At 37.6% G+C, this 27,958-nt stretch overlaps 1 protein-coding gene across 1 annotated transcript in view; it reads left to right on the top strand.

The window, feature by feature from the left end:
* The window catches only part of LOC108716124 (kinesin-like protein KIF26B), a 192,863-nt gene that overhangs the window by 110,962 nt on the left and 53,943 nt on the right, over positions 1-27,958 (top strand). The window contains exon 5 of the mRNA XM_041562761.1: positions 6,643-6,826. Within this exon, the coding sequence (XP_041418695.1) occupies positions 6,643-6,826 (184 nt within the window). The remainder of the gene's footprint in view (positions 1-6,642; positions 6,827-27,958) is intronic.

Raw genomic sequence — 27,958 nt, 5'->3', positions numbered from 1 at the left:
GGGATGTTGGAAAAAGCTTTGTTAGAGTAACATCATTTCCTTTCATCTCTGAATTTTAGCTCATGTCAAAAAGGAGGTTACTCTTGCCCATTAAAAGGGTTAGCGAATCATCTGTGCTGCGTTGTATATATTGTCTGGAATGTGTATTTAGCATTGGACTATTTTGATATTTGTTTTTTATATAGTTTAGTTACTTTTTAGGGATGCACCAAATCCAGGATGTCTGGATTTAACCAATTTGGCCAATCCCCAGCACTTTTTGCAAAATGCAGTGGCCATTTCGTTGGGCAAGTCAAAACACAGATGACTGAATGGCATTGCTCTAAAATCACAGATGATCCAATTTTCATCTTATAATATTTAAATAAACTTTTGGATTCAATTCGATATTCAGCTGATTTTTTTTGTGGGAGATCTTTATGGAATGGAATTGGAACTATAACAGCGTAGTTACCATATTGTTAGGTCATTGTCACAAGGGCTGTTTCCATTGCTTAAAGTTACCCCAAAACACAGCTCTAAAGTGCTCTGTAAACACTATTTCTGACATCTCCTGCACAAGCTCTAGTCCAGGGGTCCCCAACCTTTTCTACCCATGAGCCACATTTAAATGTAAAATAAGTTGGAGAGCAACATAATCATGCAAGAAGTTCCTAGGGGTGCGAAATATAGAATGTTATTGGCAATTGCTAGCCCCTATATGAACTAGCAGCCTACAAGAGGCTCTGTTTGGCTATACACCAGGTTTTTGTTCAACCAAAACTTGCCTTCAAGCCAGAAATTCAAAAATAAGCACCTGCTTTGCGGCCACTGGGAGCAACATGTTGCTCACGAGCCACTGGTTGGGGATCACTGCTCTAGTCAGATAATCTCTGTGTTAGTCTATAGGGGTCTATTAAGGGTGCGTTAGTGGTGCATTTTTAGGCTACTTAAAAATAGCATGTTTAAGTATCCAAAAAACCGATTCACTGATTAGTAATCAGTTCAAATACACATTAGGCATTGTGCATATAAGGTTTAAACAGCCCTTCAACAAAATCACTGATAAATCAAGCCAGCTTTACTGTGAAATTTTAGCAAAGACATATCAATCTAGCATTTTTTAAGAAGCCAGCTCTTCCATTTAAATGAGGATACACAAAATATTTATGCAGTGAAATGTGAGTGCATACTTGGATAGGAGGAACTACACTCTACAGCATGCCTCTAAATTAATTTCTAATTACCCATTAAATGTGAGAATGTTATCGTTTTATGTTTCTTGTTTTGTAGCTCAAACCCGACATGAGGTTCTAATTATTTATATAACTCTGCAGGAGAGGGGAAACGACCTCCAAATGATTGAAAATAGCTTGGGGTGGTTTCTGACCTAAAAATTTTAGCTTATGGGGCTCTGCAATGTTTTGTGTATAGCACATGTCATAAATCTGTGTATAACACTATGCATTTAAATTGCAGTTTCTGATGCATTACCACACACCATATTTGTTATGGTATGTTTACTATCCATTTAAAGGGAAACAATGTAAGAATAATGTCACATTGTTGTTATTTTATTGACCTTTTACACATCACTATTTAGAGTGTTTTTTTTTGGTTTTCATGCTCTGTATTCTGACCCTTTGACACTTTCAGTCTAATTCAGTCTAATTTCCATTACACCGACACATGAACAGGCCCATTTAACCAGACACAATTTAAACCAAAATGATTTTGGGTAATGGAGAAGGGATACATATACAGCATATGGCAGAAACAGACAAAGTTTGGTGGTCAAAATGCTGAAGAGCAACAATGACCAGCATCCTTTAGAAAGCTCAGTTAGTGGGAGCTGCACATAGTGATAGGATTTGGAAACCGTGAAATAGGCAATTAACACTCCAATAAAAGAAACAGCAGGCATCCTGTGCTATTTGCATCTGAATCTCCCAAAAAGTGCAACACAACTCTGTGTCATAGTATCTAATAGTGCTGTTTCCCCCCCCCAATACATAATTTAGTCATGTTTCTTGCAGGAGTATCTCTGCTGCTCTTTATGCATACATTAAATGCTAGCACACACAGTGCAACTATGATCAGTTATTTGCAATTTACACATGCCGCTGAGGGATTTTCAGTGCCTGCCTTTATGTAGACTGACAAGTGTATTGCATTTTATTAAGGTAAATATTCTTTTACTCAGCTTCCTGACGATTCTGGTGCCTAGTAAATTACCAGCCGTTAATCATTTCCAATAAATGAAATCAGAGAGTGAACTGAAATATCGGGAAATGAAATCTAAAGAACTATAAATCTCTCCTAATTGAATGCAGGATTGGTGACTACTTTTCTTCATACGATCTTGTATTTGATGTTGTAGAAAGAGCTTCTTATATGGTGACCTGGACTGTGTATATGGATCATTCATTAGTAATTCAAGCCTATCCTAAGAAGTGAATCACTGATAGCTGACAGGGCTACCAACAGATGCCCATTTGGATCTCTGGCCTTATTTACAAGTAGGTAGTGAGGGAGTGAAAATGTGTTTATTCTAAGAGTGATCAGAACTTCATTAATAATAATTAAACATAAATAAACATAATTCAAGTGTGTGGGGTACCACATCTGTTACTGGGATCAGAGCATAAATACATTAGTTAAAATAGTGTGATGAAAACAGTGGGTCTACCCAAAAACCAGCAAGGTAAATAGGTGGGGTTAGGGCAGACAGGGATATTGTCTTGGCAGGTACTGAATTTTGTGGTTAATGTGAACCTTGAGGATTAGAGGAAAGAACTAGTCATGGAATAATACAGTGCAAATGCATTAATGATAAATTGTAAGTCAATTTATGGAATTTAGTAAGAGGGCCAAATAAACAGAGATGTCAACCAACTCCATGTCATGAGGGAGATAAAGATCCTGTCCTGTTTTTCTTAGGCCTGAATCCTCTTTACACTAAATAATAACGTGAAACAAGGTCTCAAGTAGGCAAGGAGTTGATCATTATCTCCCTCAAGATAAGGGGAAAGAAACAGATAGAAGGCATTTCTGAGAAGAGAACAAGTGCTAGACATGATTGCAGAAAGTTAGAATTTATGAGAAAGTCATCTCCCACAGACTTCATTTTGATTAAATAATTCACGTTTTTATTGCAGGCAAAACAATCCTATTGGGTTTAAGTAATGTTTAAATGATTTTTAGTAGACTTAACGTATGGAGATCCTACTTTCTGAAAAACCCCAGGTCCCAAGCATTGTGCATAACCTGTACATCTACAAAACAATAAAAATAACATTCAGTAGCAAGTATCTCACCTTGAATAATAATTGTAACAAATCCAGGATTTGAATTTAGGAAAAACTATACCATTCAATTAAAGACTTGTTTCATGTAATTTTCCATACACAACATATTTAAGCATTTATTTTGTTTATGTATTATGCCATATAATTCAGATATCCTAGAATTTAAGGCTCTGTGACATCTATACTATTGTATGCTTTCTTAGTGTGCTTAAAGGAAAACTAAAGCATAACAATGAAAATGGCTAGAAATGCCATATTTTATATAATGAACCTATTGCACCAGCCTAACGTTTCAGCTTTCCAATAGCAGCAATGTTCCAGGAGTTAAAACTTGTCACAGGGGGGTCACCATCCTGGAAAGTGTCTGCGACACTCACTTGCTCAGTGAGCTCTGAGCAGCTAAGCTTAGGGGTCGTTGCAAATTATCAAGCAAAAAATGAGGTTGGCCTGTCATATAAGCTGATGCTACAGGGTTCAATTCTGATCAGCATTATGTGTAATGTATATTTTGAGTTGATCCCTAAGCTCAGTAACTGACAGCAGCACAGAGCATGTGCAGTGAATTAACAGAGAAGAAGATGAGGAGCTATTGGGGCATCTTCAGAAGCATCAGGGCCGGTAATAGGGGTAGGCAGAAGAGGCAGCTGCCTAGGGCGCAATGATTGGGGGACGCTGGGCAGCAACCTCTTCTACCTACCCCTAGACCAGACTCACCTGGCATTGAATGCAAGTGAACGCCACTCAGCGTCACCGTGTATGCATGGAATCGTGCCGCCTCACCTCGCATCAGTGTCAGATTGGCCTGGTATACCAGGAAAACTCCCGGTGGGCCCAGGTGTCAGATTATAGAATGTTAAGAAAAAAGACTAGGAGAATAGAGGTTGAGTGAGGAGAGGAAGAATAATAGTACTAAGAGTGGGCCCCTGGTCTAAGGTTTTTGGGTGGGCCCCTGATCTAAAGTTTTTTGGTGGGCCCCTGGTGTCCCAGTCCGACACTGCCTCGCATGCGCCAATGCGTGCAATGGGGGAAGTGAGGGCGAGCTGGCCGGCTGGGTTGCCTAGGGCGCCCAGCTGGCATGGCCCACCTCTGAGAAGCATAGACCTTCCCTGCTAAAGGGCTGTGGTTGCTTTGGCCTGGTACAGAAGCCCACAGCATAATGTACAACATTTCTAGCCTACTAGCTTTAGTTAGTTTGTATGTGCTGCCAGGATAAGATCGAAAGTGGACATGACATGAGTGACTCAGAGTCAGAGTCATGTGTCTTCATGTGAACCTGAGATGCACCTTCATTATGCTTCAGTGAACTTGAGATGCTTCCTTTTTATGCCTTATTCACACATAGCCTCCAGTTATTTTAGGCAGCCAACTGCTTTAGCTGGATGCCAAAAATGGCAAACTGATTTCTATAAGAACCAGAATAGATTTGCTCACTTTATGTAGTTGGAACCAATCCATTGTCGGATGTATCATCTGAGACATATTGATTTGCTCCAACCAAACTGCAATTTGACATGTAGGAACTCTAGTTTCAATAAGGCCTTAAGCCTATAGCTATTAATCTCACTTCTGAGTATATGTGTATGCAACTTGTTAACTTCAGATAACCTTTAAAATGGCTTCCAGACCCTTGTTGTTAAGTGTGAGAGGAACTTAATTCAGATTGCTGCCTTTGTAATGACATTTGTGTACTAGCTGGCAAAAGTAGTTACACTTTACAATCTTCTTGTTATAACACAGTGTTTTTCTCTTCCAGCTATTATTATTTTATCTCAACAGCACGGTCATGCACATTTCAATAACTAATTTTATGAAATATAAATGGCTGTTTAGCTTTCATCCCCATAATATTTTATGGCTAAAGATAAAGAAATATTTTTCAGTATGGGATATATTCCTGAAGATCTTTCAATGTGATTGAGTCTGCAGGGAAATTACTTTCAACGCCTTAGAGAATTTTTAATCCCGGTATTGAATAAATGGTTTTCTATCCCTTGTACGTTTTCAAGTTGGTAGAAATCACGGAACTGTTTGCTCCTTGTAACCAGGCAACCTGGCCTTTAATTGGCAAATGCCTGGCTCAAATTTGATTAATCATACAAACATATGTAGCTTTATCATCCATGTACTGCAGTAGTTATAGAGGCCTGATTTAATTTCAGAGTCAGTTTGTCCAGTAAGCTTACATATAATGTATTATTTTTCTGGGTCTTTATGTTTATTAGATATCATTCTGTAATCTTCCTTTACATACGGTAATATTTATGCAGCATCCCGGTGGAGGGCTATTTCTGGCTAAACCAGATACATTAATATGGGTACCTGGGGTTCTTTTATCTTAAAATATTGCAGCTATCTCAAACTTGTCTTTACTAATATGCGGTATGCTTCTGTCATACTGTTGAAGGATAATCATCTTATTTACGAAAATAGGTTCTAAATTGCAGATGTACAGTTTCCAGTAAGCTTGAAACTGGCAAATATAAATTAAAAAATGAAAGCAAAGTATGCTATTGTTAACTGCACTGTTAAAAAAATTTTATACATATAAGGCCACATAACTAAGTAAGCATCTGTTCCCCCAGAATTTACCTGGTGCCCTGCTAAGTCAATGCAGTTACTTGAGAATTTAGGTATTCTTGTGGTTAATATATTGACCCTCAGCAAGAAAAATCCCCATGCTGCAATGTAATCATACATCTGCCACTTTTTGTTTCTATCAGACAAATACAAGGAAAAATCATTTAAAATTAAGTTAGCGATGCTTAGGTGCTGAAATGATAGCAGAAAAGGTCAGTGTGGCAGATCAGACATGCCATTATAATAACCCAGCCACCTGCGATGCTTTGTGGATAACAACACTATTCATGGGTCATGAGGACAGGTTTGGAAACCAGTGATATATACAGTAAAGCTCACAGTAACTGCTTAATACAGAACTGCATAGTTTAAAATATGATTTGCATAGGCTAAGTGGCCTCTAATTCTCACATCATTCATTTATTCAAATGTTCATGTTTAGCCAGCACTATACAGTGTAGTAATGTAATTCACTTTGCTTGAAATTGCTTCAGTCTGTATTAGGCATACATATTTATATAATCATTTGCATGTGTATGTTACATGTAGTTTTCAAAATGTCAGTTGCAAATGGTTTGGAGAAAAAATAGCAGCAATAAATGAACTGCACTTCTCATTTCCATAAGCACAAACTGAGGCCTTCTGTTGTGTCTAAAATATATAGTGATATTTCTCTTACTGGCACCCTGTGTTTTGGTAACAGGTGAAAGGCTCAAGCACTGAAGCATGTACATTTAAGCTCTTTATTTCTGTTAACATCCTGGTAATGTTTTTACAGGGCTGCTCAGAAATTAAATCTCTCCTCCAAAAAGAAGAAACAAAGAACTACTCCTTCCTTAGTGTCTGAAACTCCACTCTTTTCTACCAGCTTCTGTGGTATTCTTCAGACATGTCCACCACCTGCACCACCATGCCTTCTGAGGGCAGTCAACAAAGTAAAAGACAACCCAGGACTGGGAAAGGTGAGGTATTAAGTATTTTTGCACTGTTGTGTCACACTTGATAAAGAGGCCCACATAACACAGAAAACCCTAATATAGCCATCACAGTTACCTGTTCAAAATCACACCTCCCAATATTTTGGAAATAAAAAGAGGGACAAAAAAGTTGGCACGCGTAGGTACGCAAAATTTGTGACCACCCCCATTTTTGTGGCCACACCCCCTAATTACTATGTTCATTTTACAAAATTTGGCAGGTTATGAAAGTTTGAACATATTTCTGTGTTTTTTTTCTGTTGTTACAGTTTTGCTAATGAAGGTAAATTGCCCTTTAAGCTGTGAGTCTTAACATTTCCCAAGGGACCTGTTATCTTATATTGTTGGAATTACTTGTTTGCTTATCTCAAAATTGTTACAAGGTATCTTATTTGCAACTGTTAACTGTTCTGGGCTCTCTGCCAAAAGCCAATTAAGTTAGAAACTTTGTTTCTTTTTCTGGCTGTTGAGTGCAGAGAATAATGTGACTTTCCAGTACAAATGAGGAACTGCGGGTTGAGCTGTCAAAAGAGGGACTGTCCCTCTAAAAATGGCACATTTTAGAGGTATGCAAACAGTATCAATAAATGTAATTTTCTATGCTGAAATCCAGCTGTTCAACATTTCTTCTCTTTCTGCATCATTTGAAATCCTGGCAGGGAAGGAGGGACTAAACACTGATGCTACAAATTGTAACAACCACTCCACAGCTTACAGAGATGCAGGAACTACATAACCCACAATGCATTGCACTGTGATGTTTCATTCCTTATTGAAATCACATGTGCAGGGAATTTTGGGGTTTGGAGGATGCAGTCTAAGGACAGCTGGCTGCTGATACAAAGTAACAGTAGTCAGCCAGCTCTGCAAAGTAGTCAGAAAGATCAGCAGGAGAGCAGGGGCTTAGGGAACTTTCAGAATCATTAAAAAATCATGAAAAGTCTACATATTTTTTAATTTAATAGCAAGACTACATATGTGCCTTGTATAAGTGCCTAGCAGCATTTGGTGATGGAGAATTCAGGTGCACATGGGGAACTGAATCCTGGTCTAAAACAGTCATTAGGAAGGCGAACAAAGAATGAAACAACCCTTTGGTGAATAAGTCTTCTCTACATAGAAAAACTAAAGCAGCCTTTTACACTGATAGGAACTACCACAACAATTTTAAAGTAATCTTGAAATCCAGGCAACTTAATTCCAAGTGTATTAACAAAGACCCTGAGCAGAGGCTCAAAAACATAGTATATTACATGTACGTATGTCACCATCTCTCTTCTGTGGTTTGCCACCTTTTATATTTTGCTACTTTTGCTCTTCTGCTCTGTTCTAATTTCTTTACAGGCTTGCGTTTCATTTTCTCATGTTCTCTTTTGCTCCATTAGCATTTACTACTAGCGAGGAGAAGGAATTCATTTAAAATAGCACCAGACTTTTCTTTATTAATTACCCTTATTGTTTTCCCTTCTGCCAGCTGTAGACATTGGGCACTTGCAACACTACCATAGCAGGCCTGGACTGGGATTCAAACTAGGTCCTGGCATTTTAAGAACACAGAGGCCAAAACAGCCTCCAAGCAGCCCACCTAATATTGACTATATATGGCATCTTGCAGCAGCCCCTCTGACCAGGGCCGAAACTAGGGGTAGGCAGAGTAGGCACGTGCCTAGGGTGCAAAGCTGGGGGGCGCCAGGCATGTACCTTCTCTGCTGCCTACCCCATGTCCGGTACAAGGTTACCACACTTGCACACCCTGGCTCTCCAGGACAAGACAACCCGGTGCACGGTGAAGGAGGACTCGGCAACCTCAATTGTAGCAACAAAGAAGAATTTCACTGGCACTCGAAGGTTAGCCCTTGCTGAGTTTATTTTGCGAAGGACCTTCGCAAAATAAACTCAGCAAGGGCTTGTACCTGCTTGAATGAACCTTCGAGTGCCAGTGAAATTCTTTTTTGTTGCCCCATGTCCGGTCCCAGCTCTCCCCGACTGCTTGTTCTCTTTCCCAGTCACTCTGAGGTTCAGCTCACGCAGCGCGTTGTCTCGCACATGCGCAAGCATGTTTTTTCGCGCTTGCGCACAGCCGGGGCCTAGGTTGCCTGGCCAGCCTGGCCGGCCTGGCCCGAGTCTGCCTCTGGCATTAACCAGAACTCACAGATTGCCAGTCTAGGTCTGGACCATATGCACATTCTCCGGGCACCCATAGTTAGCAACACGACTGCCTAAATATAAATCGAATTTTGATCTGTTTAATTTGTCATTAAAGGTCCAAAACATTTATGCTAGGGCGTATATGCCATAGACCATATTCTGTATTGTTATAGCCCTGCATCTCTCCCTTTTGAGAACTGTAGATGACAGACAGTGTTTTACAACATTATTAAATGCTTATACCATTCATTATTTTTTCTTCTTACTCTATTAACAACTCAGGGTTAAAATGCACTTGCTAATGATTTAATGCAGAATATTGATTACACCACCAGACCATATCTTTTTTGCTCCCATATTTTTGTTTTATTACCATATATATTTTTTAATTACCATTGGGTTCTTTTTATGGAGAATGATCATTTAGCTGTTGAAAATGGCTCTTCTGCACTCAATTGATTTCTTCTCAACCTTTAAAGTGCTATGGCTCAGGTGTTGCCCATTACAGCAGAGGATTTCAGCCAATTATCCACCCAGCCAATTTATCCTGCACTACCCTGCCATGCATAACACTCTTCTGAGAATGCTTAGGATCAAGACAGTGATGGAATGAAGCACTGCAATACGAAGCAAGGTTACAGGTCAAAGTATGGGTGTCCTTCCCCTTGTTTGACCTCATCAGATCATATTAAATGAAAAGTGCTCTTAAAATTTTAACCTAATAGGACAAACTCATATTCATTGTGTATTTGTTATTGATCGTGCAATATCTATCTATAGGTCATCTTGAAAATCATTTTAGGCATCTACAACATTTTACTTTAATATTATTTTTTTATTGCTAGCCTTGTTAGTAGGATATTCATTATCAGAATGTTGTAAATACCATGCTGTTATTAACAATTAATGTTAAATAGGTGAAACAATACATATAGATATAGGCACCAGGTTGTAAAAGTAGCTATTGTTTTTTTCTTGTAGTTTTGAGATAGTTAATTGCATTACAACACTCCACTAGCCTTAATAGTTTTCTGCATGTTACAACAAAAGTGTTGTCTGTTCTCAGTAGAGACATGGATGCCAGATTTTCTCTTATCTCTGTTTCTTCCCTAATTATAACATTGACGTCAAGTATATTTTTTAATGTCTGGGTTGGCTACTGCCTCAAATTGAGTGCTTGCTTCATTTAAACTGGCGATAGATGTTGAGATTTTGAAAAGATCTGATCGTGAGACCACGATTATCTCAGAACTATTGTACGATCGTACGAATTGACCATCAACTAAAAAGACCAATTTGCCACGAAAACAAAGGGTAGCTGCCTGCTTGACCCTGCAAATATAGATAGATTGCACTGGGACCAACAAAGATTTTTTAACCTGGCCGATCAATTTCCTGACAGATGTCGGCCGAAAAATCCGTTCAAATCCCACTAACCACACGATAATTTCCAAGGATTGGTCGGATTTTGCTAAAATCGGTCATTCGGCAAGATAAATCTTTGCATCTATGGGGACCTTAAGTCCTACCTGTACCATACAATAAGAATCCACATTTTAAAGTGAAAAATTAAAAATACTTCTTTGGGCTACCATAACCTTCCAATGGAATATTCAGAATTTTGTGGAGAGTATTTCAAACTGGTTTGCATAATCAACTTGTAATATAGTGTATATATATATATATATATATATATATATATATATATATACATACATACACACAGTATATACTGTATATATGTAGCAAATATTTAATGGCTAGTGTTCCCACTATGGATGCACCAAACCCATGTTGGGATTTGGCCGAATTCAGAACTTAATCCAAACATTGCTTGTGTGGGGAAAGAATTAGCAATTTTTCCTGGTTTTGTGAAGAAGTTAAGAATTCCGATTTAATTAGTGCGAGATGCTTAGATTTATCTGAATCCTGCAGAAATCTTGGATTTTGAAGCGACCCTAGTTTTGACCACAAATATATGCATTCCAGAATCTGTTGTAATGGCAAATTGTGTATTTTAATGTTACATGTTTATAGGGCAGCAAGTGATGCATTTTTAAAAAGTCCATGAAAGGGGCATGTCACATATTGACAGGAGAGCGTGTAACTGGAAAAAAGTTGCAAATAATGCCATTTAAAGGATTTTAAGGATTGTGTTGTGTTTTCCACAACAAATTTGAGTTTGCAAGGTTATTTTGGAGGTAAAAATCGATTTTTAGGGTTTTAGAATTTTTTTTCATTTTTCGAGTTTTTTTAAAAAAAAACTTGAATCTTTCAGATTTATTATACACCGACCCTGGAAATAGCTTAAATCCGAAAATACGCCATCTAAAACCTGTCTAGTTCAAGTAGGAGTCAATGGCTGAGGTCTTTTGAACCATTTGAAGACGTTAATAGCCTTCATGATGTTCGGGTTTCGCTCAATCAGTTTGAGCTGTTTTTCACAGAAAACCGTATCAATTAGAGTTTTCAGGTTTTGCAAACTCGAACTCGCTGATTCTAGTTTTTTCCATTCAAGTTTTTCTTAAATAAGAAACCATTCAAGTTGTGAGTTAATTCAAGGTTTAAAAACCTCACATAGCTCTAAAATTTGACCTTTGATAAATAATCCCCTTAATGTAATAAACCTGTTATTGAAAGAGTGCCTAACATAAAAAAAATGGAATGCACAATTGCTCATTTGGCCATAGAAAACCAACAGATGCTAATAGAAAGACTGTTTACATTATTATTATTATTATTATTATTATTATTATGACATTTAATCATTAACATGACTTGAATGGTTCTGCAGGTGTGTCTGTGGAGAGGGGGCTTTGCACAAAGTGGGACAGGCACATCTACAATTGTGAAATCCCCTTGCCTCATGTCAGTGGGTTGGGGAAATTAATACTGTAAAAATGTGTTATGCTTTATGAAAATAATCCCCCAAAATGCTGTTTAACTACAGCCCTCATTTGCTTTGCTAACAGCTGTAAAATAGAATGCTGACAGTTGCAGTTTAATTCCAGGAGTGCTGTAGGCCACTCAGCACTGTGCTGGGCACTGATTAAATAGAAGAAAGTCTTGTGCTCCAGTGTGTATATATGAATAGCTAACTAGATGGACACATACTATTTAATAGCAGTTAGATTTCATTCTTTTTGAAATAATGTAATATTTTGAATTTGAATATCTAGAATTTGAAACTAAAAATTTCAGAAGCTTTGTTAGTGTGACTCTTTGGGCTTTAAATTTGGTAGTGGCATAAACTTCTAAGACTTCTTAGTTATGTGGCCATGTGGACTATAATACAGTTTTTTCTTTTTTGCATAATGAATGGTAATGTGATTCTACGCAACGTTTCAATATACAATAATTTTGTAAACAAACTGTTTTAACGTTGGAAGTAAATGTACAATGCAATTGCAATAACTTTAAAAACACTGACATATTTTAAATACATTTGTATTGGAAGGTTGACAACAATTAGATTTTCTTTAAATATGCAAAAAATAGGTTTTGGATGGAGAATCGCTTTAAGAGAGCAAATGAAAAGCAAGTAAAAACCTCAAGGCACACTTGCTTGCAGTAGTGACAGTGTTAATGTTTGGTGACCGTAAGTCCCAAATATTTTGTGAATGTTTAATCTGCAATATGGTGCTGAATACACTATACCAAGCCTGCACATCTGATATGGGTTATTGTGCTTTTCAGCATTATGTTTTTATTGTGCTCCTTAAATGCTTTCTGGTTGTAATGAAAAGCAGATGGGGTAAGCTGCCTTTATTATAACTGGTACAACATTTCCTGGTGACATTTTCAAGACATTCAAAATATTACACACGACTGCAGACACCACGACTTAACATGCTATAAATGAATGAGCCAGGGTAGGAAAAGAAATAAACAGGAGGTGTGATGTGCTGCTTAATTGCTGATAGCCATATGGTTCTACTTTGGATTATACCTTGAAGAGAACAGAAACAAATGAAGAAAAGGAAATATTTTTTTTTTTGATACCACACAATGGACCTTTCAGTCTGTCGCCAGGAAATGGAGTGGCAATAACTTTTCCTAGGATTATGACTGCATTAATCATTTACATTGATAAAATGAAACAGCCTTTTTCCTCAGTGGAAGAATCTTTAATAATTCACACTTTTGTGGAAAATAAATGCACTATGAAAAAAATTCCCCATTGATAAAGTGTTTTAAAATGTAAAAATAAGATCTGTCAGTGAAGATCTAGCAGCAGAGACAGCAGGCCCAGTGGCAGCTAGGGGACCAGAAAGATATAGGGCCCCACAGGGGTCTTGACCTACAGATTTTTATGAGAAAGGTAATTTTCCTCTGCTATGTGTGAGGTATGGGAGTTGTAAAAACACTCTTCTGGGCCCAGTATTCTGTAGTTAGAGGATTTAAATTCAGAGCTACGTCATATTTAAATTGTAGTTAAGGCCAGTCTCTTGTATTAACTGGGATGTATGTGTCCCTTTGTCCATGGAGATGCTTTTTCTTTACTTTTTTTCCCTTTGTCCATGGAGTTATTTTCTAATGTTCACCTTTGAGTAACTTTTGGTATGATGTAGAGCAGGGATAGGGATCCCCAACCTTTTGAACCTGTGAGCAACATTCAGAAGTAAAAGAAGTTGGGGAGCAACACAAGCATGAAAAATGTTCTTGGGGTGCAAACTAAGTGCTGTGATTGGCCATTTGGTAGCACCTATGTTGATTTTCAACCTACATTGAGGCTCTGTTTGGTAGTAAACCTGGTTTTTATACAACCAAAACTTTTTTCCAAGCCTGGAATTCAAAAATAAGCACCTGCTTTGAGGCCACTGGGAGCAAGTTCCAAGGGGTTGGAGAGCAAAAGGTTGCTCACGAGCTACTGGTTGGGGATCACTGAATTGTAGAGAGTGATTTTCTGAGACAATTTGCAGTTGCTTTTCATTTTTTATTATTTGTGTTTTTGAGATATTTCAGCAGCCCTCCAGTTTGCAATTTCAGCAATCTGGTTGCTAGGGTCCAAATTTGAATATTGAAATTTGCATTTATTTGAATAAGAGACTGGAATATGAATAGAGCAGAGCCTGAATAGAAAGATGAGTAATAAAAAGTAGCAATAACAATAGACTTGTAACCTTACCGAGCATTTGGTTTTTTTTTTAGATGGAGTCAGTGACCACCCTTTGAAAGCTGCAAAGATTCAGAACTACAACAAATAAATAATTAAGACTGATTTAAAAGTTGTTTAGATTTGGCCATTCTATAACATGCTAAAACTTAACTTAAAGGTGAACCACCCCTATACAAGTTCACATTTCTACTTCTGCAATTTAAAATGATTACTGGAAAAGAAAAATGAGTTTCATCAATGATAGAAAGATAGATAGATACAAAGATAGAATGGCAGACAGATAGAGAGACAGACAGATGAATAGACCCACAGTTGAGAGCTGCAGTACTAACATCTCTTTGTGCAGGCTTGATGAATACCATTGCAATTAAACTGGCTTCAGTTCTGATTTTTTAAATCAGAATTAACATATATTAAGGTCAAACTACAGTATTTTGAGAACTGGAAGTCGCAAATTGATACATAAGCTATACTTGGAAATGTATAGGTTTGCTATGCTGTTATTTGAACCCTTTGTTTATTTTCTTGGAATAACAAAGATGTCTAATTTTTATTTTGAGCCGTAAACTGCACAAAAATGAATATTGTATAAACCATGCAAAACTTAGAAAACAGAAAAGTAATACAGATGCTGCAGCCAAAAAATAATGATGTTATGGTATGTACATGGCATGTGTTATTCTATTGCCCTAATACTATTTCAGCTGGGTCATATTTTCTCTCTTTTTGTATTTATATATGCACATACTAACAATATGAAGGATTGTCTACTTACTGCACTGCTACCGCACCTGGCCACAGTCAGCTGCAAAAAAAGTTACATGCATTTAATATATGTGCTACTTGCACCACCTCTGTTTCTGAATTGATTGCAGTTGCACCTTTAGACGCAAACTAAAGCAAGTAAATGACACCTATGATATTCTTTGCATATATTAATAAATAGCAATGGGTGAATCTAAGTGCCGTTTCTCTTCGCTGAAAAATGTGTGAATTTACCGCACAATTCGCAAAAGGCATGCACAACTATTTGGTCCAAATGCATTCAAGTCAATGGACCGCCGAATAATTTTGACGCATGCCGAGGTTTATGTGTACACCAATTTTGACACGCATCCATTTTTTTTGACTGGCAAGTTTTTGACTGGCCAATTGTTGCCACAGTTTTGCGAATTTATTCGCTTGTGGCTAAGCGTGGAAATTCGCTGCAAATTTGTGTCTGCCAAATTTATTCTCCCATCACTATTAATAAATAATTTTCACTGCTATTCTTTTTTAAGTTAAACATTACCAGGCAAAGTTAAGAGGTTAAAATATCTCAAAGACAGTTTAAAGGTGTTTCTTCTCATTTTTAGAACAACAAACGTTAATGATAATTGTCAACATAGGATTAAATAGCACGGGTTGACATGGTCTACAAAATGAATGATTTTGCACCTTTCTGAAACTAGAGGTAATAACCAAGGACCTGTGATTAATTGAACGTTCTCTTCCTGCAGGCACAGTCAGCATCTATTGTCTCCAAGGGACAGACCAAGAAGATTAGCTCAGAAAAATACGCAGGTCCTCTTGCTGTAGTGTGGTGGACAGGCCATTAATTTTGTTTCACAGGCATATCACAGATACTGTTTAGGATTATTGGGACAATAGACTGAGCAAGTGGCCTGTTAACCATTATCATTTTTCTTTGATGTTCTCTCCTAATAGAACATCGCTGCACTTTTTTTGTTAACAAAAAACAACAGGGAAACCTTTTTCACTTTTCATTGACAGCTGTATTAGTTTCATATATCACCCTTGCACAAAGTGACACAATGTGTTATTGAGACCAATTGTGCAGGGACACATTCAGGTAACTGTTCAAAGTCAGGAGGGAAGGTAGCAGAAAGCAATATATGTGTGTGTGTGTAACTGTAGAAAGTAAGAGTCAGGTGCAAAATAAAGAGACATTTAATCTTAAATCGACATATATTCACCTAACCTCAGATGAGGTCATAGTTCTTGATTCTATGTCTCATTTTTCAAGTATACATCTCAGGGGGTGCAGTTGCATGACAAATTATCAATGAATGAAATCAAAGTAGCTCCTTGCACTTGTGCTCAGTATTGCTCATTTGATTCAGTGATCAATTGCAAATTGAGGGCAATGTACCTGTTGAGACAGGTAAACCTCTGAAGGCAGTGGTAATTCCATTGTCCCCACAGTGGCCTGATTAAAATGGCGCAGTGTATTGCGTCCAGTTCTCTAGAGCTTAACAGTCAGGGGATGCTGATACGGTCTGATAAGATTTTGATGCTGATAAAGTTATTTTTAAACCAAATTTTAAGTTCCTGTTTAGAGTGGTCCCTAATTTACACTTCTGCCGGACATTACTTAGATTCTGCATCTTAAATCAAAAAACAGTAATGGTATTCACTGTACTTGGTAAGGGCCATAAAAGCACTAGACATATTGTCAGTTTCCCAGGAGCCCGCAGTCATGTGACTTGTGCTAATAGACTTCAGTCACTCCTGTACTGCAAGTTTGAGTAATATCATCCCCCTCCCTTACACCATCCCCAGCAGTCTAACAACTGAACAATGGCAAGGTAACAGATAGCAGCTCCCTAACACAAGATACCAGTTCCCAGGTAGATCTAAGATCAGCACTCATTAGTAAAAATTCCAGGTCCCACTGCGACACCTTCGGTTACATTGAGTAGGAGAAACAATAGTCTGTCAGAAAGCCGTTCCATAGTGCTGCACTATCTATTTCTGAAAGCACATGACCAGGCAAAATGATCAAATATGGCTGCCTAAACGCAAATATTACAACTAAAAAAAATACACCGAATGACATTTTATATGGTAGATTGAATTATTTGCAGTGTAAACAGTGTAATTTAGAAATGAAAAGACACCATAAAAATCGTGACAGAATCCCTTTACTCCATGTTTGGTCCTTTTGAGTTACCAATGGGAATGGGAATCTAATAATCTACCTTGCAAGCAGAGCCAAAAGTAGGGGTAGGTAGAAGAAGCACATGTCTAGAGCACAACGGTGGATTCTAGGACCCTAAGCATGTGCTCCCTCTTGCTCTAACTCTGACCTTGCTTTAGTTGGTGATTGGAACCAGTGAAGGACCTTTTGATTGAAGGGATTCCAAGAGGCAAATTATAGGAGGCACTGGCAGTGAGTCAAGATAGTGAGTCAAGACTGAGTTTATTGTGATTTCATCCATATACGTTTGTACAGTACACAGTGAAACGAAACAACGTTCCTGAAGACAAGCTGAGGAAAGAGGTTTCAAGTGGGAGCAGGGGTCTTGAGAGGCATAAATGGAGAGTTGCAGAGAGGGAGTAGAGTTGCCAAAGGGGGGGAGATAGATAGGCTGACGGGAGAGTTGGTAGGTAGATGGGGTCGGGGGGCTTGCCCTTATGCCTTGACCTGGCTCTGTTCACAAGGACCGAACATAATTTTCCTGTTTAGATTATCATCATTTATTTGATCTCTAATATATGGTATTTAATAAAGAAACAAGTTGCATTTTTCTACTATATTTTTTCTCTGCAAACTGCAGTAAACAATATTTAACATGTCATAAAGTCAAGAGTATTGTTTTATACCCATTTCAACAACAAAAATGTACTTTACTCTCCCTTTTTTGTTATTGTTTTACAGATGTAAATTAAAACTGTAGACTAAACTACTTTTGTAATGTCAAGAGTGAGTTTATTTGTCATTTCATCCGTATATGTTTGTACAGTACACAGTGGAATGAAACAACATTCCTCTAGGACCATGGTGCTGCACACAACATAGAAGTACCGGACAGCAGACAACAGACAAAAGTGCAAGTGCAACAAAATGTGCAACTACTGCAAGATAGTGCAGGGACAGGACAAGACAGTGCACACTCAGCAGATGTAATGTACAGTAAATAATGTTAAACGTCAGACATGATGCGTGTATCACTGTGATATGATAGTAGTAAGAACATGATAAAGTGCAGATGTGCTCATAGAGAACAATTGTCAACAATGGTTATATATAATAGCGTAGGTCAGATGGAGTGTGTGTCTGTGAGAGATCTGTCCGGTCCCTGGGTGTTCAGGAGTCTTATGGCTTGGGAGAAGAAACTGTTACACAGTCTGGTGGTGAGGGCCCTAATGCTTCAGTACCTTTTTTCAGATGGCAGGAGTGTGAACAGTGAGGGGTGTTTTGGATCAGCCACAATGCTGGTGGCTTTACGGATGCAGCGAGTGGTGTAAATGTCCGTGAAGGAAGGATGAGAGACACTTATGATCTTCTCTGCTATCTTCACTATCCTCTGTAGGGTCAGTGCAGTTCCCAGCCCAGACAGTGATACAGCTGCTCAGGATGCTCTTGATAGCCCATCTGTTGTGAGTATGGATGGTGGGAGATGTGATTTACTGTATTTTGATTCCAAAATGGTAACTTTCTAAGGATTTGAGTATTAATTCAGACCACATTTTAGAGAGGAGAATATCAGAACCAGTAATGAAAATTCTAAAGATATATTCTTTGGCAATTTTTCTCAGCTTTATTTCCATTTTTACCCTGTTTCTGAAAGGTAAGCATATAAAAAATCCAATGTGAACCAGAATGAAATTTCACTTCTGTGTGGTAATCAGCAGCAAGCTTATCTCCAAGACAGTATGGATTCAGATTTTACTCATGGCTCTTTGGCTCACTGAACAGCTTTAATCAAAACATTTCACATTTGATTAGTGGTTTCAGGTATTCCAAGTATAGTCAGTTTTATTTTTCTGTCACTGGCTCTGGCCTCTATTAAGGAGGAGGGTCAACAGACTGGGGAGAATATTTTATTCTTTTGATGAACTAACATTCTTCACTTTTTTGTATCATGAAATTTACATACACAATCATTCTGAAAGGAATTTCATGACACAGTGGAAAATCAAAGGGAATGTGGCCTTTAATCTTTAGATCAAGAAATAATGTCTTTATAAAACGATATAATACAATTATACTGTAAATAGTGAGGAGGGAAGGGATGCAGTAACCTCTAGAAAATGTAGAATGGTTGCATGAACTACAACAGAAGTGCTTTTATACTGAAATAGAAATGTTCTAAAAAAAAAAAGGACATTTTGAGATTCTATTATTTCTTCAAGTTAGAGCTCATTTGCATTACTTACGGGAAATTTAATTTTTTACACTGTTAGCGCTTTGCTTCCTAAGGTGAGCTGTTAAGTAGCCTTTGCATTGTGGGAGCGGTATAGGGACACTATTTCAGAGCTAAAACAGTTCTAAAGTTTGGGGACCAGTTTAGGCCATGCCCTTTATAGAATTTAAGTTTGCCACAAATAGCACTACAATAAATTCTCTAGTACACCTCCAGAAATATAATTCATCGCTAGCAGGACACAGGCTGTGCCACAGTGGTCCAGGCTGATTTCTAGCTTTTACAGAATCTGTAAATACAAATGAGGCTTTGGGGGCATTTTTAACTTGATTTATTAACAGGTATATCAAGAACAGATATAATATGACTGATTCAGTTACATTTGATATGTCATCTTGTGCCTGACCAAGTTCAGCTCTATTTGAGCCATATTGTATAAGTTCCTTCCCTGCTGGCACCATTTCTCTGCATTCTAATGATAATGTTGCCGCTGACGTCTGTATAACTAAAAGGGCCAATGACCCTTGGCAAATGCATTCGCCACTGATATCAATGATATTCAATGGAAAATATTTGTTGTTCTTTTGAAGTTAGTGTCTGCAAAGTTTATGAACAAATATTCTATACTATTAAGTACTATTATTGTAATATTGCTATTAATATAGTACCAGTGTCTCACACAATGCTTTACAAAGTAAGGGTATACAAATAAAAGGACATTGCATTGCAACACAGTGTGAGGGCCCTACTCACAAGTTATTATTATTTATTACTATTTATATATATAACTAATGCTCTGATTCAGGGGGTCCTGGTTTTAATTGCTAGTGCTGATTTATGTGCTTTGGGGCACTAATCCATTACTACATTTTTGATAACAATTAGCTTAAAAATATTAAATATGCCATTTTTGTACGTTTCACAGTATAGCCCCTTGTTCAATTTGAGTTCAATGAATGGGACTTGTGCTGAACATACTTTTTGCCTATTGTTTTAATCAGGAATGCCTATTGTTGTTAAGCAGGGCAAACTGTAAGATTAAAGCTTCTCCATGTTTTGGTCTTTAATTAAATAATACATAGATTCCCAGTGTAAACCCCCCCCCATCATTGTTCATTGCGCAGGGGTATTATCTGTGCACTGGCAATTTTATTATCTACATTGTTTAGCAAGAAACAACAAAAAGCATGGATTATTCTTCAAAAATATGTCCAGAATAAGCGCTGCCATTGCACTCATGTTGGACAAGGGGTGGACTGCCCATTTATGGTCTCAATAGTAGGGTCAGGCTCTTCAAGTGTCTTGGAATAGATTGGAATATATTTCTTTATTTTAAATTATTGAAAATTATCAACAACATGGTTATAATTGCCAAGCTGTATGAATAACCAGTTGAAAATGCATCAATTCTTGTAGTGTATATTTTAGAGGTTTCCAAAATTTTATAACAATGTTATAACCTGAGTTTTTAGCAGAATCTAATTCCATATTGGCTGTGGAAGAGAATATAAATTGACAATAGAAAATGTTCAATATTTTCAATACTAAATTACTGTCTGTTAGCGTAAGCCTCTTAAAGCCCCTGTTATCAATCAGAATAATGCAGTTCAGGGTATGGCACTGTCATGTCACACAGCAGCTGATAATAATCAGGCAGACTGAAGTAACTCCTTCTACTTGCTCTTTATTAGCAGGTGAAAATTGTATTGCCAAAGCTTGCACGAATGTGAGCTAAGCAAAATAACCATTGCTGCTTCAATGGTATTAGCACAAGCACAGCACATAATGAATACAAATGTAGTCTTCAAGGCTTCATGCTGTTTTTCTCTCACAGTATGCTCCACACTTGTTTATACATGATAGTTCTATATGCTTGTCTACCTTCTTTCACTGTAGATCAGCATGGAAAGTTATGTTACTTGCCAATTATGTACTATCATCTATTATTTTAATGCTGTGCAGAAAACGCTAGAGACATTTATTTCTGCTGATGGATTCAGATTGGTGAGATCAACAGGATACACTGCATCTGAAAATATTTAACTAGATGTAAATGATTTCATTGTAAATCAAGATACTTTAATGTGAGTAGTGGCGCTGTAAACATTCTGAATGAATAAGAAATACATTTTGGGGGGGCTATGTATATAGTTGTTGGCAGGTATGGGATCCATTATCTAGAAACCTGTTATCCAGAAAGCTCCAAATTATGGAAAGGCCATCTCCCATAGACTCTATTTTATCCAATAATCCAAATTTTTAAAAATGATTCCTTTTTTCTCTCCAAACTAAGACATAATTAATCCTTATTGGAAGAATAACAACCCTATTGGGTTTATTTAATGTTTACATGATTTGCTAGTAGACTTAAGGTATAAAGATCCAAACTACAGAAAGATCCATTATCCAGAAAACATCAGGCCCTGAGCATTTTGAATAACTTGTATACCTATACCAACATAGCAATTTATACATGAAAAGACATTTTGATCAATTTTGGGGGGAGTTAATTTAAATAAATAATATGCATAATATACAAATCATAACAATGCAAAAAGTATTGCTTCTGTTAATTTTTTAAAAAGGAAACTGCCTAGTGCTAGTTATTTATACTTTAGGATTGGGTTCATAAAACATGGTACCAAACATAGAGGTCCTCTAACTGTCATTACTAATACAGTTTGCTTTATCTGGCATGTGTAAGGTGGGAGTGTGCGTCTTGCCATTTTGTTCCTACATGGTGAAAAATATGGATATCTCTAGAGAATTTACATTGATATCTCTGCAATGTCCTTGATATTAGCTGAGAACAACATTTATCCTTAGAAACTCATGACAGTTGCATTAAAAGACCTTTTCCAATGAAAATAAATGTATTGGTACTGCAGCAGTACAGACTAGGCTTTGCAGTCAAGGAGGCTAATTGGCAAGCAGACAGACATGCATGGCTTACATTCCTCTTTATGTACCTTCTTGACTGGAAGTAGATGAGCTCTCTAGCCTGGACAGAGGATAATTTTGCTTGAACAATTTCCTCAGGGAAGGACTTTTATCCACAGAAGATGACAAGTGTGGTGAAATGCTTCCAAAGCTGCAGGCCTTTTGGATGAATGTGAGTTTTTTCATTTTGGGCTTAATCTGTGAACAATGCCACTTCTTGTTATCTTGCCATTAATCTCCACATAGTTCATCATTAAAGCAGTAGGGAATGGTTAATTGGATACCGTTAACTTCAGTTATTTGTATTGATTTTTGTGCTTGCAGTGTACCTTTCCTATTGAGAAGCCTAGTATGAGATGCAAATCTCCGCAATTTTTTTTGTCTAAAGACTTGACATGACTGTCCTAATGTCACCAGAACAAGGAGAATATACCAGTGTTTCTCTGAGTGAGTTAAGAGGTAACAGTTATTACTTGAGAATATTGAGCTTGAAAGCTAATTGACATTCTGTCCATAGTAAGAAATAACTATAAAATTTTACAGATTTTCTTGACCCCCCCATTTGGGTTACCTACACAGTGGACACTTTATTAGTTACTGATATGTACAAGAAGTCTTGCTAGTCTTTGAATGCTGGCATAAATTGCCTTTAATTTGTACTGTAGATCTCCATCCTTAATGAACATTTCAATTTTATCCTGTCCAATGTGTGATTGGATCAAGATTTATTTATTGAAATGATCATAGCATTAAAGTAAGCAGCAATTTAATACTATGTAACTCTATACCAGCTTTGTCTGCTAGCCCTTGACTCTCCAACCGCAGATGAACCAGTACTCTGTAAACTGTCCCAAAAAGGGTTTTAGATTAAGTTCCTGAAGGGCTAGAAACCAAATTTTTTGTTACTTACTTGTCCAAGAAGCTGAAGTACCATTGGTGTAGCGAATGCGGATTACAGGAGACTATATGGCTTGTCTATAATGTATGAGGTGGGGCAACATGCACAATGGAAAACATTAGTGGAAAGCACCATGTATTTTGCATATTTGCAGTCTTAAAAAAGAGCACAAAGAGCCTTGTTGTTAATGGGATGCTTAACACAGGCAGTGCCACATTTAGAGCAAGGTATGGCCTATTGTGATCCTTTTTAAGACTGCACATCAGTGTGCAACCTGTCTGGCAAAATACAAAAGACAATTTTTCCACTTTGCATGTTGTTGGAAGTGGGTTTTATGTGGATATCCCCTTAAAAGCCCTCTAATTACAGGTGCACAGGCTAGGGAGCATCAGTGGTCACGAGGCACAGATATTTTACAATGTGCCTACAGCATGTTTTAAGTACAGGGCTCCCTTGAGCTTGACAACTATACTCTGCTTCTTGCACTTGATTCTTAATGTGGAGAAAAGCACCCCCTGCACAAAGTGAATGTTATTGCTGTTTCAATTGTGCCTGGGGAAATTGTATATGAGCCTTTTTGTTTTACTTTCTGTACATTTGTGTTTATATACAAAATGTTGGTGCTATATAAATGAAGGATTATAATAATAATATGCAGCAATAGTATTCTAATTTTCATGTGCAGCAACTGACATTAGGCACTGACTTAACTAATTAAAATTACATTGATCAGTGCATTGCATGTATTGCTCCAGTAGCCTGCTGGGTTCCCCAGTGATTCAGAAAATCAGACTCACCCCTTTCCTTGAGAATTTGTACAGTATCTAGTTAGCATAACACATAGCAAAGTTATTGTGCTATTCCACTTTTATAAATGGAGATCAAAATCCCATTCAACCATTTTTTTTCTTTGTAAGGTGCCAAATATTTCCCACCATGCTCTGGGGTGTCCCAGATTTGCCTGGGGGTTGCCACCCCTTGTGGTACAGCATAGTATACTCGTTTGTATGTAAAGTGCTAGTACAGGGCTGGTAAATTGTAGGGGCAGAATATTTGCCCCACACATCTTGTGATTCACAAAATATATACTGTAGCCTTGTAGTTAATTGTTTCTTGAGCCAGCGAATGTGTAAGTGTCATGCGGTGACACATGTGGGAGAGTAGGGAGTGTGGTTTCACAAGTCTCTCCCCCAAAAATGAGTATATAAATCAAGGCTAGATTTATTTGGGGTATTTTTAAAAGGATTATCTATTTATCTCTTTAATAAATATCAGCTATGTCTTCTTTAACAAAATAATCTTACAACATGACATGAATGCAATACCAGAATTTATGTCAAGTATGAAAAAGCCTTGCAGGCTGTTGGCAATGGTTTACCTACACACGCTGAAATAAATGGACATGTTTTTATTGTGCACTCTGAGACTTCTTCTGTTACCTTCCCAGAAACTGCCAACACGCCTTAGTGGACTGAACATCAGAGTTACTGATGGTTAAATGGTAAAAAGTTGTCCATTGGTTCTGTGAGCTGAAACCTTTTATCATTTGGGAGACATGTTTTTCTTTCAAATACAGAGCTGTGCGGCCATTAATCTGCTGGGAAAGATTGGCTAAGAAGAAGAACACAAAGTGGCAGATAAGAGGGCCTGGCTTGCGGCCAAGTCTGTGTGTAGCTCTCCCTTTGTCTGTGATATATATCCACTTCTGGCAGAAAGCCTCATGCAGCCACGGTTCTAAGCTTTTGCAACACAATTTTCCTTCTCTGATATTTTTTAAACTGCCAAATGTTTTCCATTAGGAAAGAAAATAAATATTTGTTCCTGGTATTTTACACTTGTACTATAAAATGTAGAAAAAAAATCTCTAAACATTTGACTGCATTTTTGATGTGTATCTGTGGCAGACATTTTCCGGCCCACGTGTGCTACTTGTTAGATAGCAAGCCAGATATTTACCTGGCACATTTTCCAAATGTAATATATATATATATATATATATATATATATATATATATATATATATATATATATATATATATATATATATATATATATATATATATATATATCCAACCAGATCGCACTCCATAGTTTAAAACATAGCCTTTATTAGCTTGTTAAAATGTAACAAAGTAATAGCGTCATTCGTAACAAGACACTTATCTGTTGGAAGTCCAGTATTAACGCTAAATTCATCCACTCTCACGCGACGTTTCGGGAAGCATCAGTTCCCTTTCTCAAGCGTATGTATCGTGTAGTAGCGTGTAGGACTCCATTGCACAAACAGATTGCTTCCTTGTCAGGCGGAGCATACGTGGTCAGTAACTGTGATGACGCATCCTCACATTAGGGACGGATCTGCACATCAGTGGCCACATATCTCCACCCTCCCATTGCTATCCAGAGTCCATAGTTACAATTTAGAAAAAATATGCCAGTAGCAGCAGATTACATGGACATTTTTCACTATACTAGACGGTCTTAATCGCTTGAACACATCGGACTGTTGGTACAAATACCCTTGGAAGATTACAAAAATACTTACAAAAATAATACAAAATAATACTTACAAAAAAATAATTACAAAAAACAAAAAACATACTTGTTTGCAGAAATGGTACTTACAAAAATAATACTTACAAAAATAAATGCAGATCAAAATCGCGGTTTAGACCCTGTGGACAAAGAGTACCCAACCTATCAATCCATTTGACTTCTGCCCTTTTTAATGCTAAAGCACGATCTCCTCCTCTTTTGAGAGGTGGAACGTGTTGGATGACTCTGAATCTCAGCTCGTCAGATGTATGTCCCTGTTCTAAACAGTGTCTAGAAACTGGCAATAACCTATTACCTGTATTTATAGTTGATCTATGTTGGAAAAATCTATCCTTTACCTTTTGTGTGGTTTCCCCAACATAGACCAACCCACATGGACACACCAGCATATATACAGCAAAGTTGGTATCACATGTATTGTAACCCCTAATCTGATATTTCTTATCCCTATGGAGATGATCGAATTCAGGACCCGTAAGTACATATCGACACTGGGCACAACCTTTACATCTATACATGCCTTCTTTCCTGGGGCCCCAAAACATTGCCTTCTTTGGGGGTGTACGTATGTCTGCATTCACCAGTCTACTCCCTATGGTGGCTCCTCTACGGTAAGACATCATAGGACCTTGTTGAAACTCTAGAATTGAAGAATATGCCTCTCTTAATAAATGCCAATGTTTGTCCAATATAGATTTAAATTTCGGAGTTGCTGAGTTATATTGAGATACATAAGCCAATCTGTTTCCCATAGTAACCCGATCTCTCGATGGACCCTTGAGAGTCCCATCCCTTACTGACTGTTTGTTTTTCTGAATTAAATCACTCGGGTATCCCCTATGTCTAAGTTTCCTACTCATTGATTCCAAATCTTGTTCCAAAGCTACTAGATTATTTGTGATTCTACTCACTCTTGTAAATTGACTAGTAGGAATAGACCTTTTGACTGAGGGAGGATGAAAGCTATCATATGAAAGTAGTTGGTTACAATCTGTTGGCTTCGTATAGATACGGGTATCAAATCCTGTCTGAGTTCGTGTGACCAATACATCTAAGAAAGTAACTGCTTGGAGATCAGCTGTCATCGTGAATTTAATGTCATTATGGGCACCATTAATTGCATCACAGAAGGCGGCCAAGGAGTCCAGGTCACCCCGCCATAGGAGGAACACGTCATCGATGTACCTCCACCAGGCACAGCAATGCCTAGTGAAGAGTACATTTCGAAAGACATGCTCATCCTCAAACCAACTCATAAAGGAGTTGGCATACGACGGGGCGACCCTGGACCCCATGGCCGTCCCCCGCACCTGCAAGTAATATTTGTCCCGAAATTGAAAATAGTTTCTATGTAATATGAAGCTCAACATCTCCATGAAGAATTCTATTTCTGCATCACTATATAAGCCTGATCGTTTCAGAATAATATTTGTAGCTTTTAGACCATCCATGTGAGGAATTGATGTATAAAGACTTGCTACATCAAAAGTGGCAAGCCAACAAGCCCCCTCTATCTTTGTTATTTGAGTAAGTTTTTCTAAGAAATCATTAGTATCCCTTACATAAGATCTAGTTGTTTGTATTAAGGGACCCAGTATTTTATCCAAGGTCTCAGCCACATTGCTTGTCAGAGATCCTATGCCCGCCACTATCGGCCTCCCTGGCGGATTTATTGGATCTTTGTGAATTTTTGGTAAGACATATATGAGTGGGATAATGGGATGATTCACAGTCATGTATGTCTTAGATTTCTCTGTAATTACTCCCAACTGAGTAGCATTTTGTAAAAGGCCATCTAGTTCTTTTTTAAAGGAGACCGTAGGGTCACCCTTTAATTCAATGTACACCATTGTGTCAGATAACTGTCTGTTGATTTCAGATATATACCTGTCTGTGTCCAACACAACAATTGCCCCTCCTTTATCTGAAGGTTTGATCGTTATGTGTGACATAGAGGACAATTGTGATAAAGTGTCTATTTCTTCACGACTCATATTGTAACCACTCAAACTGAGTGGCAACTTTAAGAATGTCGGCATGTACTGATGAAAAATATGTCACCTCTATATAAATAAAGGATAATAATGTATTTCCTGTTCTCCACAGGTTTCAGCAATTTAGATGTTGCAGGACACTTTCTCCCAGTACCTGAATTTGATAAGATATTTTTCAATATTTCATTAAATTAAAATTTACACTCTTTATTCACAGAACTGAGATATGAGATGCAAAAGAGATCAAATATACATTTTGCCTACTATAGCACTATGGTAAAATATTGATATAAAAGCACATCATTCATTGAG

The sequence above is a fragment of the Xenopus laevis genome, chromosome 5L, assembly GCF_017654675.1.
Source record: "Xenopus laevis strain J_2021 chromosome 5L, Xenopus_laevis_v10.1, whole genome shotgun sequence".
NCBI lineage: Eukaryota > Metazoa > Chordata > Amphibia > Anura > Pipidae > Xenopus > Xenopus laevis.
This window is presented reverse-complemented; position numbering and strand designations above follow the sequence as displayed.